General features: G+C 37.1%; 1 protein-coding gene across 48 annotated transcripts in view; it reads left to right on the top strand.

The window, feature by feature from the left end:
• The window catches only part of RBFOX1 (RNA binding fox-1 homolog 1), a 1748893-nt gene that overhangs the window by 1613679 nt on the left and 120576 nt on the right, over positions 1-14638 (top strand). For 43 of the 48 annotated variants that reach the window (XM_069085342.1, XM_069085412.1, XM_069085369.1 and 40 more), the window contains 2 exons: positions 5541-5684; positions 12169-12222. In XM_069085342.1, the coding sequence (XP_068941443.1) occupies positions 5541-5684; positions 12169-12222 (198 nt within the window). The remainder of the gene's footprint in view (positions 1-5540; positions 5685-12168; positions 12223-14638) is intronic. The other 5 variants (XM_069085356.1, XM_069085452.1, XM_069085308.1 and 2 more) reach the window with 1 other exon arrangement.

Below are 14638 nucleotides of genomic sequence, written 5' to 3' on the forward strand. Positions count from 1 at the left end.
TAGCCACCCACCCTTACTGGGAAGATAAGCAGTTCAGTATAGGTTGTACATGTGTGGCTAATGCAAAACAATAACATAGTAGATGTATTGTAAAAGACTGACTATATTTCCCTCCCTCCTATCCCACCTCACACTTGTTCTATTCTCTACTTTTATCCTGTCCCTTTTCAAAAGTGGGTGCTTCCAACTTCCCTCCCCCCCAGCCTGCCCTCCCTTCCATCATCTCCCCTCACATCCCCTTCCCCCCCCTATTCTCCTGGAGGGTGAGATCCCCTATTTAGTGTGTATTTCCCTCCCTTCTCAAGCCAGATTCAATAGGAATAAGGTTGACCTGTTCCCTTTTGCCTTCTTATTCTTCCCCTCCATTGTAACCATTTTCCCTTGCCTCTTCTGTATGAGATAGTTTGCCCCACTCTGTCTCTCCCCATCTCCCCTCATTATATTCCTCTCACCTCTTAATTTCACCTTTTAAGTATCATCCTTTCCTGTTAAATTGGTCCCGTGCCCTCTATCTATGTATACCTGTAAACGTATATACACACATTCACATATGTATTCATATGCCCGCATACCCTCATATACAGACATTATATATATATATATATATATATATATATTTCTAATCTCTTCAACTAATGAGAAAAGTTTCATAGGTTACAATTATTGTTTTTCCATGTAGGAATGTTAATAGTTCAACTTTGGCCAGGTGGCTCAGCGAGCAAGAGCACCGGCTCCAGTGCCGGGACGACCCGGATCAAATCCGGGCCCAGACACTCAGCACCATACCCAGAAACAACAACTGGCCATGCAACCCCGAACAAGCCACTCAACCCTGATTGTTTAAAAAAAAAATAGTTCAACTTTGATAAGTTCCTTATGATTTCTTTTCCCTGTTTACCTTCTCATTCTTCTCTTGCTTCTTGTATCTGAATGTCAAATTTTCTATTCAACTCTGGTTTTTTCAGCAAGAATGCTTGAAAGTCCTGTATTCCACTGAATGACCATATTTTCCCCTGAAACATGATACTCAGTTTTGCTGGGTAGGTGACTCTTGGTTTTAATCCCAGCTCCCTTGACCTCCGGAATATCACATTCCAGGCCCTTCGATCCCTCAGTGTAGAAGCTGCTAGATCCTGGGTTATCCTGATTGTGTTCCCACAATATTCAAATTGTTTCTTCCTGGCTGCTTGTAATATTCTCTCCTTCATCTGGGAATTCCGGAACCTGGCTATAATATTCCTAGGAGTTTTCTTTTTGGGATCTTTTTCAGGAGGTGATCGGTGGATTCTTTCAACCTCTATTTTGCCCTCTGGTTCTAAAACATCAGGGCAGTTCTCTTTGAGAACTTCCTGGAGGATGCTTTCCAGGCTCTTACTTTGGTCATGGCTCTCAGGCAGTCCAATAATTTTTAAATTATCTCTCCTGGATCTATTTTCCAGGTCAGTGGTTTTTCCCATGAGATATTTCACATTGCCTTCTATTCTTTCATTTGTTTGGCTCTGTTTAATAGCATCTTGATTTCTCATAAAGTCATTAGCTTCCATTTGCTCCAATCTAATTCTGAAGCAATGATTCTCCTTAGTGAGCTTTTGAGATTCTTTTTCCATCTGGCAAATTCTACTTTTTAAGGCATTCTTCTCCTCATTGCCTTTTTGAGCCTCCTTTGCCACTTGAGTCAGTCTGTTTTTTAAGGTATTATTTTCTTCAGTCAGGCTGTTGACTCTCATTTCATAATTTTCTTGCATTGTTCTCATTTCTCTTCCCATTTTTTCCTCCACTTCTCTTATCTGCTTCTTAAGGTCCTCTATGGCCTGTAACCAGCTTGTATTTTCCTTTGAAGCTTTTGGTGCAGGAGTTCTAACTTCACTGTTTTCCTCCTGTTCCATGCCTTGCTCCTTCTTATCCCCAAAATAGGAGTGTAATGTTGGAATCTTCTGTCTGCTTTGTTTCCTTTGCCTGCTCATTTTGCCACTCAATGATTTGACTTTTGGGCTTTTTGCCACAGTAGGACTCTGCCACCAGACAGGGGAGTTTAATTTCTCAGCTGCTGGAGGTATTAGATGGGTGCCCTCTCTGAGGCCTCCACACGCTCTGGCAAGCTGGACACACACCCCAGGACCTCCACCCTAGACGGCAATCCAGATCCAAGCAGGTTAAAGCAAGAGCGATGACCCCTCAGACTGGTGCTTGGTCCCCCTACACTCTGCAGGCCAGGAGCTGAAGCCGCCACGTGGCACTGGCAGGCTGTGCTGGCGTCTCAGTGGTTTCTCGCTCGGGGGTGAAAGCCAAGCACTCCCACTTCCTGCGTCCCAAAGTCCATACTGCACTGGCCTCTCACCTTGTCCTTCGCATCTATGTATTGATAAATCTGGAAACGGCCACAGCTGCTGCTGATCTGGAGTCCCTCTGGCTGGCGGCTGGTCAGGCCCGCCCTGGGGCTAAAGCCTCGGCGTGGTGCTGGGCTCGGCTCCCAGAGCGCTGCGCTGGCCGATTCCTGCTGGCCTGCCTGGCTGTCCTCAGCGGGAGGTTAGCTTCTCTGTGTCATTTTGTGGGTTCTGCAGCTCCAAAGTTTGTTTAGAGTCCCCTTTTTACATGGATTGGGGAGGGTGGAAGCTGGAGCCGCGGGGAGGTGGTGCTTCTACTCCGCCATCTTGGCTCCGCCCCCCCTTGTTTTGTCTTTCAATTCATTTATGGTGCTCTTCTGCTCAAAAAAAGTTGCTTATTATGTGCTCAGCCCAGGAAGACATGTTCATCTCTCTTAGTTCTCGAGGAGATCCTGCTTTCTACAACAAAGCTGTGACTTCAGTACTTTTAGTCTCCAGGGTAAAGTGCTTTCCACAGCCCTAGATACTTAGATATGTTAGCATCTCTAGGTTCAGGATAGGGGAGGTAGGAAATCAAGGAAGCGGATGGGTTTCCAACGTTTGTTTTCTTTTGGTGCCTGAACTATTCTTCAGGGGGCCTATTAAATGCTACTTTTAAAATTCTTCTTAATATATATAATTAGATGGGCTATTACATATAGATAGACAGATATGTGCGTGTATACATATGCATATATACATATATATTTTTTATAATGTAAGACTTTAGACTGCCTTTTTTTTTAAATTATGACCTAAAGATGTCTTTCTCTTTCCATTCTTCTCAAATTAGACACACTTGTTATTTTGAAATGATTTTAAATCTGTTTGAAAGCTTTGTTTACATTTTTCAACAGATGTTCTTTGATACAAGCTATAAGTTCTTTCTGAGAATAGATTTCTATGGATCTTTCTTACTGAAGTAGTTTGTAAAAATTGAAGGTTGTTAAGAGCACCGTTATGAGAAATAGTGTCATTTATTACTCAAGGAACACCTATTACTAGAAGTGTGGGGTACAGGCAGCTTTTCTCTACCATTTAGGATTAGAATAGAAAGTTACTTTCTTTTGTTTGGGAAAGAAAAGATATATGTCAGAGATACCCTTCATCAGAACTGTATGTGGGGTTGAATAGACTTTGTCAAATGGCACCAGATTTAGAGTGCTAATAATACTTAGTCCTTTATCAGTAGAGCAGAATTTGGTGCATATTTAGCAAGAATTAGTTAAAATAGTACTGTCCTAGACGGCAGACTGGGATAAGTGCTTTGCCCTACCCATCCTGTACCTATCATAGACTCTGAGGATTCTCAGCCTGCAACAGAGCAGTGTCCCATATTTCCTCACCCATCCATAATGCCCACACGTTTTTCTGCCTTGGGTGTGGTTTGTGGACTTTGTCACAGGCAGAAAAATATCCAGTTAAGACTCTGGCTTACACAACTGTAATCTTTCTCCTTTGGTTATCTGGAAAAAAGAATGCAGTAGGATCAGAGGAAGCATGATACTGACCTGTTAAGAGGCAAGTAATGTCAGCTCAGGTTACTGCTTTAAATAGTTCTCCATGTTTAAGCAAAGTGAAAAGGTCACTTGTGATCCACAGGAACTGCTGGCCACCGAAGAAATCCCCCTGTTGGATCTTTTAAAAACACTGACTAGAGCTCTTGAACCTGTGTACAAGAGGAATCTGAATTCTAGATTACAATAATTAGTGAATCAGAAAAGGACATTTTTAAGTGATGTCTGGGAATCAGCCATGGTTACATTAAACTAACTGATGCAGTTGAAGATTAATTAAAATATACCGAACCATACCAATCAATGAACATTTACTAATTTCCTGTGCTCCAGGTATGGCACTTTGTTGTTCAATCATTTCAGTTGTGTCTGACTCTTTGTGACCCCATTTGGGGTTTTCTTGGCAAAGATACTGGAGTGGTTTGCTATTTCCTTCTCTGGCTCATTTTACAGATTTGGAAACTGAGACAAACAGGGTTAAGTGACTTGTCCAGGGTCATATAGCTAGTAAGTGTCTGAGGCCACATTTGAACTCTGGTCTTCCTGATTCCTGGCCCAATGCCTTATCTACTATGCCACCTTACTCCCCGTGGGACTAAATGCTGAGAATATAAAGACAGACGTAAAACTAGTCTTCAAGGAGTTATAGTCTAGTAGGGGAGAAAATATGTACATATATAAGTAGACCAAAAAAACCCTTGCAAAATTAATAAAGGTGGCTTTTGAAAGGACGTCACTCACTATCATCTGGGGAATCACAAAGACTTCTTGGAGAAGGTGGCACTTTGTTCTCAGTGATAATTTTTTGAAAATTTGCTGTTGAAGATTATTTAGTTATGTCTGCTTATATCTTACTTTTAATTTTATTTATTTATTTGTAAGCAATTGGGGTTAAGTAACTTGCTCAAGGTTACATGGCCAATTATTTCTGGGTGTGGTACTAAGTGTCTGAGCCCGAATTCGATCCCAGGTCATCCCGACTCTGGGGCCGGTGCTCTTACTCACTGAACTACCTGGCCACCCCATATATCTTACTTTTTAAATAAAAATTATATTTCTGGAAACAAGGTCTGGAATTCATAGCTCCAGGTCAAATGGATTTTGTCTCAGAGAGCCACCAGAGGAAAGTGCCTTATAATTGTAACTCCAAACCAGGTGAATTAGGACATCTAAAAATCTCATTGGTATTAAAAGCATCTAAAAGGTATGCTCGAATAACAGGATTAATGTAATAAAAATCAGACAGCAAAGACATGAGATTTCATTCCTTTTATGTGATATTAGAGATATATCTATTCTCCTTTTACAGGACTATGCTTTCTAGGGTATTTAAAGCATTGTCTAAATACTTAATTCAGTTGGTCAACTTTTGTACATGCAGTACCAAACAACTGGCTCATTTCTCCTTCCTCTTCAACTCTGCCTCCAGTTGAACTTAGTTAATAATTTATCTGAACAGACCCAAGAGTGATGTAGGCACATCCTCTGGATTGCACAAAGCCAACAGACACTTCTTTATTTCATAATTCAGAAAGACTTTTCCTTGCCCGATTCCTTTGTCCCTTGCATTCATCCATTATGTGGTGACGTGGAAATTAGCTATTATACCTGAAAGTATACTGAAGACCTCTTTTACTTTGTTTCTCTTTTGTTCTTTTAGCAGACAGATGATGCAGCACAGACTGACGGCCAGCCTCAGACACAACCTTCTGAAAACACAGAAAATAAATCACAGCCCAAGCGGCTGCATGTCTCAAATATTCCCTTCAGATTCCGGGATCCAGACCTCAGACAAATGTTTGGGGTAAGTACTGTCTCTCTGTTTTCATTTATCCAGTTTTGGAGAAGTATTCCTATCCTCATATAAGTGCCTTTCATATGCAGTATTTAGGAGGCACAGGGGTTCCTTTCGACAGAAAATGTTCTAAGGCCCAGGCCTAGATGCTACAAAGTCTTCACATTTCCCGTGGGCTGTGGCTTAGTTCCCTTAGGCACTTCTCTTTCATTTCCCACACATTCCCTATCATTCTGAGAGTCAACCAGATGTTCCTTTTATAAGGAACATTAGTATCCAAAGAAAAAAATGAATATCAAACTGAATTTGCATGAAGGAATTTTGGTATAATGGGACCACAGAAATCCTTATGGAGCACTTTAAAATGTAAGTAGCTGGATGGGGGGATAGAAGAAGGGATTACCATCTGCAGCCTGGGCATCCCCAAGTGTCACATTTAGGCCCTGAATCTCACCAACTTTAAAACAAACAACACAAAAAACCCATAAGAACATAAGTGCATTCATAAGATGAATATAACTATGTCATAGTAATATAATTATGATGAGATGACTAAAATAGGAATGACCCCTATGTATATATTTGTATAATATTCATATGAATAACATACAAGCACATACATGTTTTAGGATTAATACATGTTTTTCTTGGTATTGTAGTCAACAAGAAACTTAAAAGATTCATTACAGTTACCTAAATATTGAACTCTGCTTAGGAGAGGAGAATTGGGGATTTCTACAGTAACATATATACTTCTGCTAAATTGCTGAAATGAGGATAAATCTTAAGAATTGCTGCTGGAGCTATGTGACTTTGCCTTCATCTGAGGAACATTATTTTCTTTAAGGTAGAACCAGTGTGTCAGAGGTGTCTACACAGACTATACTTCAATTCAAATTAAAGTCTAGGCAGCAGTCATTGTAGCATATGGAAAGATATTCAGCAATACTTTAGAGCTAGCAAATAACTTTAAATAAATCAGACTCCATGAGAGAAGGGGCATCACAGGTATGTGGTACCTTGTTTTTTCATCAGGGAGTCTGTATTCATTGGCTCGTGGACATTTCCAATAACTCAGTAACCCTAAGAGTATAAGCATGGTTGCATGACATTGTCAGTCTTTCAGTAGGTACAGTTGCCACATTTGGCCTCGACACCGCAGAGCAAATAGGGAAAAAATAGTCTTTTTCCCCCCTTGGTAGGAGGAATACACCCCTTCATTTGCCTTTAAAGCTTTCATTAGATATTCCTTCTACAGAAGAGACTGAGATAGAGGGAAGAATGCAAGGAGAATAATGGAAACAGATGGTGGAAATCCAAATCATCTATTTACCTAAGAGGGTATGGAAGTGTATCTGTCATTTCGATAAAAGGAGGAAATATCACCCAATCTAAATAACTCTAGGATTTGTTTGTTTTCTTTCTTAATAAACATGCATGATATTTCGTTGAGTCTGTACTTGGCACAGCAATGGAATACACATCCTAAAATATAAACAACTCAAACGTGAATTCTGACATTTTAAAGGAAAAGGTATGTGTGTACACACACACACACACACACACACACACACACACACACACACACACACACACACACACACACACCTGTATCTCATTTGGTAATAACGTTAAACTCCTTCATCCCCTCCAAAGCACAAAGGTCCTCCTAGCAACTTTCAAGCCAAAGATCAGTTTTAACAGTTCAACACAGATAAATGGAACTTGAACATGTATAACATGTTAAGACAATTTTAATGATAGGTAGAGGAATTCCAGTATTAAAATGTGGGTTTTTCTAGAGATGCCTATTCTCTCTTATAGAGATATCATGTTTCTTATCAAGAGTTGTTTATTTAGGGGTCATGAAATATTAGCCATCTGGTAATAAATAACTTGAGGGCAGTTAGCGTCTTGTAGTATATTGTGAGTAACAATTTAAAAGGTTGGCAGTCTTTCTGGGTCTACATCAGGTCTTGCTCTGCTTCTTAATTGGTGAAATATTTGAATATTGGTTCTTCAAATCTTATAATAGAGTAATAGTGAAGTAATAGAGTAATGAGTGAAGGAAAACAATTTTTCCCCAAAAAAATATTTGTTCTAGTTATAATTGCATTAGTATAAACCAAATGGAATCTTCTTTTCATCTGCAGAGAGCAATGCTGTCAAACCCAGTATGAACTGGGTTGAAGGTAGTGGAAATAATGGTTCGCTTACTAATCTCTGGTATAGTGAATTAAGTCATGTTCCCTGTTTTGGGAGCTTCTTCACACATTCCAAAGAGACGCTGTTCAGCTCCTGAAAAGCAAGGACTCTGTCCCACCCATTTTTGTATCCTCCAGAGTGATTTGGATATAGCAGGCATCCAGTAAATATTTGTTGAATTAAAGTGAGCATAGCATCTCTCTTCACCTAGTGCTGTTCCCTGTATAATTCACATTGTATAAGTAACTATCACATATTGGGGTTAGAGATTCAAAAACACCCCCCCCCTTATAAGTGTCTGTAATCTTGCTCTCTCTACTTTGAAACATCTGGCCAAAGAATATAGGCAGCACAGAGGGAAGGTGACATAAACCCCTCTGAACAGTTTGAAAGCAACAAGGTAACACAACACAGGTTAATGACATCCACCTGTTTTGGCATCATATAGATGTAACCTCTGTATTCTTTACTAGGTCCACTTACGAATTATTTATATTTTTAAGATACAGAAATACTTCCAGCCTAAGTATATGACAGTATCCAAACTGGACTAGAGGAAATATTATTAATACTCTTATGAAATTCACAGTGCTTTAAAGCACAATCATATCACAGTAAATGACTTTCAAAAGTGTTGCATATTTTATCTTTAATGTTTTGGCATCTTTTCAGTATGACACTGATAAGAGTTTATTCTATACACCTATTGTCCTTTGAAGCATGTGTTCCAATAACTCATAAATCATCTTTGCTCTCCCCTTTCTTCCCACACTTTGCTAATCTGTTAGGTCTCACAGTAGGAAAAAAAACAAATTTATTTACACAAGTTGATGTAAGCATGGTATTCATGGTCTGATATCAATATCTTTTGAATCATTCTTTGTATTTATTAACAATTATACTACAAAGAACATTGATTCTAAATGAAAATTTGATGGCCTAATGTGGCAACATATGTTTTCTGTCAATTCTTCTCTTCATAAACCATGCATCTCTTTCAGGTAGGAAACATTAATCATTATCAATATCATCAACCTTTCACACACTTCTGGAATAACATGACTTCCTTAACATTCCTTATTTGCCTTTGAAAAAATAGCTTGATCTCCCTTAACATTCATTCCAGAATTTGTTCTGGAGGGAATGATACGATTGTTTGCTCAGTCTCTTCTTAGGGTTTGTAATTCTCATCTATAGTTACTGTGGGATTGTAGTTGACCCTGATATATTCAGAAACTGCTGAGCAGTGAAAATAGTTTCAAATTTTTAACAGTGACTATAATAGCATTCTTATACTGTTTTTACTTATCAAAACTGAAGTCTTGTATACAGGAACATATTCTATTTAAGTTTCTATTAATGAAGTAGGTGACTTTCAGAACATATGAAACTACATCTTGTAACCATTATTTTGTTAGTCAAAAATATATATAATGGCTACTTCATTGTTTATGCCAAATATCTTATTTTTTCAGTGCACTGAGGTAGTCCTTTGGACACTCTTATTGCATCTATAATTACTAGATTACATATATATGTACATATATGCACATATATGTATATACACACATATGTGTATATATACATATATGTATACACACATATGTTTATATATACATATGTGTATATGTATACACACACATATATATTTGAATTCAGACAAAAACTGGCTTTGAAGATTCCGTTTTAGTCCCTAATGTTCAGTTTTAGTTCCTTTAAATTAACTTTAGCTTTTTAAAAATGCTATATTGATTTATCATTCTATGTTGTTTTTAGTAAAGAATTATTTGATCCAAGACGATCTCCAAGTGCTTGATATATATTTCCTCTTGTTTTGAAGCTTTTAGATAAAGTTCACATGTACATAACAGAATGATTTTTATGGAGTTGGAGATATATCATAATAGCGTTATTGAGCAAACACCAGTTGTGTCTTTGTCTTGTATAATGTCAATTTACATTGAAAATATGCCAGCTGTCTCTATATCATTACTCAAGTACTTCTCAATTAAACTTTCTATCATTCTTTCACTACTTGTCTCAACAGCTCTAAATATTATGGACTCTGAATGTGGACATCATTCTTGTACCCACATAAAGTATCCCAGGCAACACAGTCTTATCGCTCAAATTAATGCTAGAATTATTCTACTTGGGGTTTTCTTGTTCTGTTTTTACTGATTCCACTCAGAGAACTGTCATTAGATGACATTTGGGGTCCTGGAAGTGAAGGGCACTTTTTTTATAATTCTCCATTTGTAAATATATGTGTTTCTATTTTCTCATTCTTGAGATTAATTTGCAACAATCCATGTCTTTCCTATATTCTAAGTAGAAAGCAGAAAAATATTGTGCTTCTGAGTAATAGAAGCCATATGGTGTTAGGCTAGTCTTTAATAAAAAAATTGCAAATTTCCTATTGAAAAGCAAATCCTTTTCTTCACCCAACTGAATCAAATTTAAGAAAAATTCCCACTGTTGAAATTCAGAACACTGAAAAAGCCCAACAGAAGAATGTTCAAAGTCAAATTCTTTTTTTCCCCATTAATTTTCTTTTGAGAATGTCATATGTGCAATAGGCATATTGGTTACTGTAATACCACCTTCCCTCTTAAATGATCAATATATTCATAGCATCATTTCTGGCCAAGTTATTCATGTGACATATTTTCAGTCTACATATAAAAAATGTGATTTTTTCTTCACCACTTAGCTTACTTTTCTTATTTCCTTATTGCCTTTATTTTTTTCCTCTTTGAAGACAATAGTTACTTTATCTGAAAAACATTTTTTGTGGGTGTCTTAGATAATTACATTAAAAGAAAGGAGCCCCTGGGATAAAATAATTTATACCTCAACTCTGCCTTACATTTAAAACTTTTCTTTCTTAACTTCTTGCACAATTTATTTTTAACAACCTGTATACAAAACGATTTTTTTTTGTGTGTGCACAATTTAGTAGTTTAACCCTGCTTTACACCATACATTGCCAAGCAGTGTTTACACCTTCCATTTGCAGAATCATCTTGATTTGTTAATACCCAGTTGCTTTGCCAAAATTCCCTGGTGTTTCTCTCTGTAGAGAGAATGTGCATTGGTCACATGCAGTCATGTCTCTTCTTCACTGTCTTAATCAAATGAACTTTCCCTACTCTTCCTCCCCTTATAAATACCATCAAAGGTCCCAACCTTGCTGCCTCAAGAATATTGGGTTAGAGAGTTGTTTGGACACATAGTATATAAACTGGGTAAAACAGGTAAGGAAGGACATATAGAGTAAAATGAAAGCAAAAATAAGAGGAAAAAAGTCATAAATTGAAGGTTAGAATATCACGAAAAGGGTAGTTAACTTTCAGTTATTCATCTATGTCTTTCTCTAATACTTTTATTAACAAAGTGATCTTAAATTCCAGGATGACTTCCTCTGGCCACTTAGTACACCCCTAGTAGGTGTGTTCTCTAGAAATAAACTGATTCCTGACCAAAATGACAGGAAAGGTAATTTTTTGGGAACTGTCTCGAAGCCAAAGGGAAATGAATTTGGGGGTTTCTTAATATTGATATTTATGCCATGTCTTATTGACTGTTCCCCTCTCGTGGATCAAACATACACTGGATATATGAGTTTTTTCAGCACGAATAAACCTATTCTAAGTCTCAGATATAAATAAGTACTAAAAGGCTGAATTCTCATAGAGCCCCATTTTAGCTATTCTGATAGTTTTAAAGATTATTTTTCTGATAGTATTGAAAGAATCATGACATGACAGATACTATTTACCCTAAAGACAAATAAAAGTTATATACATATGTTGAGTATGGACAGAGTCATCAGTATAATTCTCATTTCTTCATGTGCATGTGTACAAACAGGCCCTCTAATGTCATCCCCACCTTGCTCTGGATATTATGTATAACACAGTGGATTGGACCATGACATTTTGATGTATCAGTTGCCAAATTCATACTAAAAATCAGTGTTGCCAGAAACTTTTCTCCAACTGAAAAATGGAATAGGCCAGTGCTATTAAGGCATTCCTAACATTATTAACATTTTGTTTGTATAAGTTATCTATACTGGACTAGAGATTCTGCCTCAGGATTTCATGACATGGGAATTTTGGGTTGGATTGCTTCTCTTTGCTAATCACATCCTTTAACTGTAGAGTATTAAATACAGTTTATGCCTTTGATATACCAATATTTTCATACTCTGAAATAATTGCCAGTTTGTGTAGCGTGATGTGCTTTCATTTGCTCATGTTTATATATTTCTGTTTCTTTACAGCAATTTGGTAAAATCTTAGATGTTGAAATAATTTTTAATGAGCGAGGCTCAAAGGTAAGTTGTCTAATTCATTCCAGGATATTTTAGGCTACTTAAAGTATTTTTATGAGTAAGGGGGAAACAACTGCACTGATGTAATAAAAGTATGGTATGTTTTTAAGGTATAATTTAATGGAAATGACTTTAGAGAGCTACTCAGTTTCCAAAACATTGTGAAATTTATTGGGTCTAGCTTAGTATGTGTAAGAAGTAGATTTTAAAAGCACTGAATATGTCAACATTTTCATTGAAAATTATTTGTGCTTTCAAATAATGATAGTTTATGCTTATGTATTTTTGTCTTTTAGGGGTGACTGTTTATATGAAAATGAGTTGGCATTCTCATGAGAAAGTTTTTTGTAATGTGATTTTTTTCCCATATAATTGAAGTGCAGTTCTTTTTCCTAGATAGTAAAGAAACTTCTAATACACCAACCTTTTGAATACAATCAAATTTTGACTATCTGGATTCATATTTTGAATTTTTCTCATTATTGTTACCTCATATTTACTAGGATACTGAGTTTAGAATAAACTCTCTGGGGGCTGAAAAATATGATCAAATATTTTGGTTTTAGTGAGAAGCTACCATAATATTATTTTTTGTTAAATAAGGCTAAACTTCTCCATTTTCTTCCTTGTCAGATTTTTTTCTGGGATAAAACTAGCAGAAATCTCTTTCTTAAAGTATTTAACATTTCTTATCCCCATTTTACTCTAATTCTTTTCCTACAATCTTCCATGTGTTTTTCCATTCACATGAAAATACACAGGCCCTTCATTCACAAAACAGTGTTTATATCAAGGGTTTCTTACGTGCCTGGGATCATGGTGAACTCATATATGTAGCCCAATGATTCCCAGGAGGAGCTAATAGGTAAAATATTTTTGCAGGTACACTCTTCTTATCATAACATCATAGTACCGTTGAAGAAAGTGATTTAAGTAACTTACCAGAAGATAACTTTGCAATTTGAAAGAGTCCAACTTTAATATTCCCACCTTTTCCCCAAGGCATAAGGCATTTATTGGGCATAATAGGGCATGTGATAGGGATGAGTTTGTGATTTAGATTATTAGAAATTTCAAGTCCTATTTTCTTTTCCATATGGTAAATACCTCGCTGGAGCTATGATCTCATTAATGTGAGCGCTACCTTCAGTAGTAGTGACCCATCCATGCTCTCTCTTCCTGAGACTTTTTGTCTAGATCCATATGTAAGCCTTCTGTGGCAATCTGCCTCACACATCTGATCTCTTGGCATTGTGTTCATATACCAGTGAAGCACGCGAGCTAAACATCAAAGCATCTCTTGTTCTTGCTACATGACTGCTCCATTTCCTTGTCTATTCATACATATTTCTCATAGTCTAATGATGCACTTCTACACAATCCTTCATTGCCTCTTCACATCCACCATGAACCTTTGTCTTGTTTTGTGGGATGATCCAGAGCTTTGGAGATTTGGAGACCAAAGCAACAGAGCGCTACTGAAAGTATATTGATGTTAAAGAGATGGGCCTTTCTTGTAAGCAGAAGCTGGAGGTGAGAGGCTTATTAAAAGTACTATGCAGTTTCCCAAAGGCATCCCAGCAGGCTTTCTTCTTTTTCAATTGTGAGATTAAGTTATTGTTCGTTGCTGTATTGCCCTTATACTGATGGAACGAATCTTAGGCTTTTTGTCTTCACGTTTATGGACTCAAATGAATTAGGTAGCAAGAAATCACCTACCAATAAGGCATACAGCCATTTTTTATGACACTTTTTGGGCCACAGAGTCAGAAATGAGCTATAGGTTGTACTAAAAGCATTAAAGAGGTGGTTCTAAGTATAGTAGTCCACAGTCAGCTCTTTTGTGTTTAACCCCTCAAAGGAAGAAAAAGCATTATTTCTTTATTGAGCTATATACTCTAAGACAGAGGTGCCAAACACGTGGCCTGCGGGCCACAAGCAGCTTGAACCAGTAATTGGAAAATATTTAACAAAATAAATGAAAATAAAATAAAGCATACATAATATTACCTTTTTAAAAATAGGACAATATGCAGCCCACAGGCATTCTTATGTACAGAATACTGGTCCCTGTTTCTGTTTGAGTTTGACACCATTTTCTAAGAGATTCAACAGTCTCCCTTCCCAAACAGACCAAATTAATCAAAGAAGAGAATTCTGGGGGAAGTGGTACTCTTTCCCTACCATAGTACTGGTAATGCTTATTAGTATGGATAATTGAGAAGTCAATTAATTATTGTTTATCTCTTCTGCTGCCTTAAGAACCCAGTCATATGTACCTACCATGTCAAATGTTTTATAGTCATTTTTCTAGTAGTTCAATATTTCGATCTCTGACCTTTTAAAAAAATCATATATTTTCATTTCAGATATTTAAGAAGCATTACAAAAAGTTTTTACATTAGCAGAGTGAATTACA

The sequence above is a fragment of the Petaurus breviceps genome, unplaced genomic scaffold (genome assembly GCF_028583685.1).
Source record: "Petaurus breviceps papuanus isolate PSGF00001 unplaced genomic scaffold, PetGlider_PUasm1.0 118, whole genome shotgun sequence".
In the NCBI taxonomy this organism is placed as follows: Eukaryota; Metazoa; Chordata; class Mammalia; order Diprotodontia; family Petauridae; genus Petaurus; species Petaurus breviceps.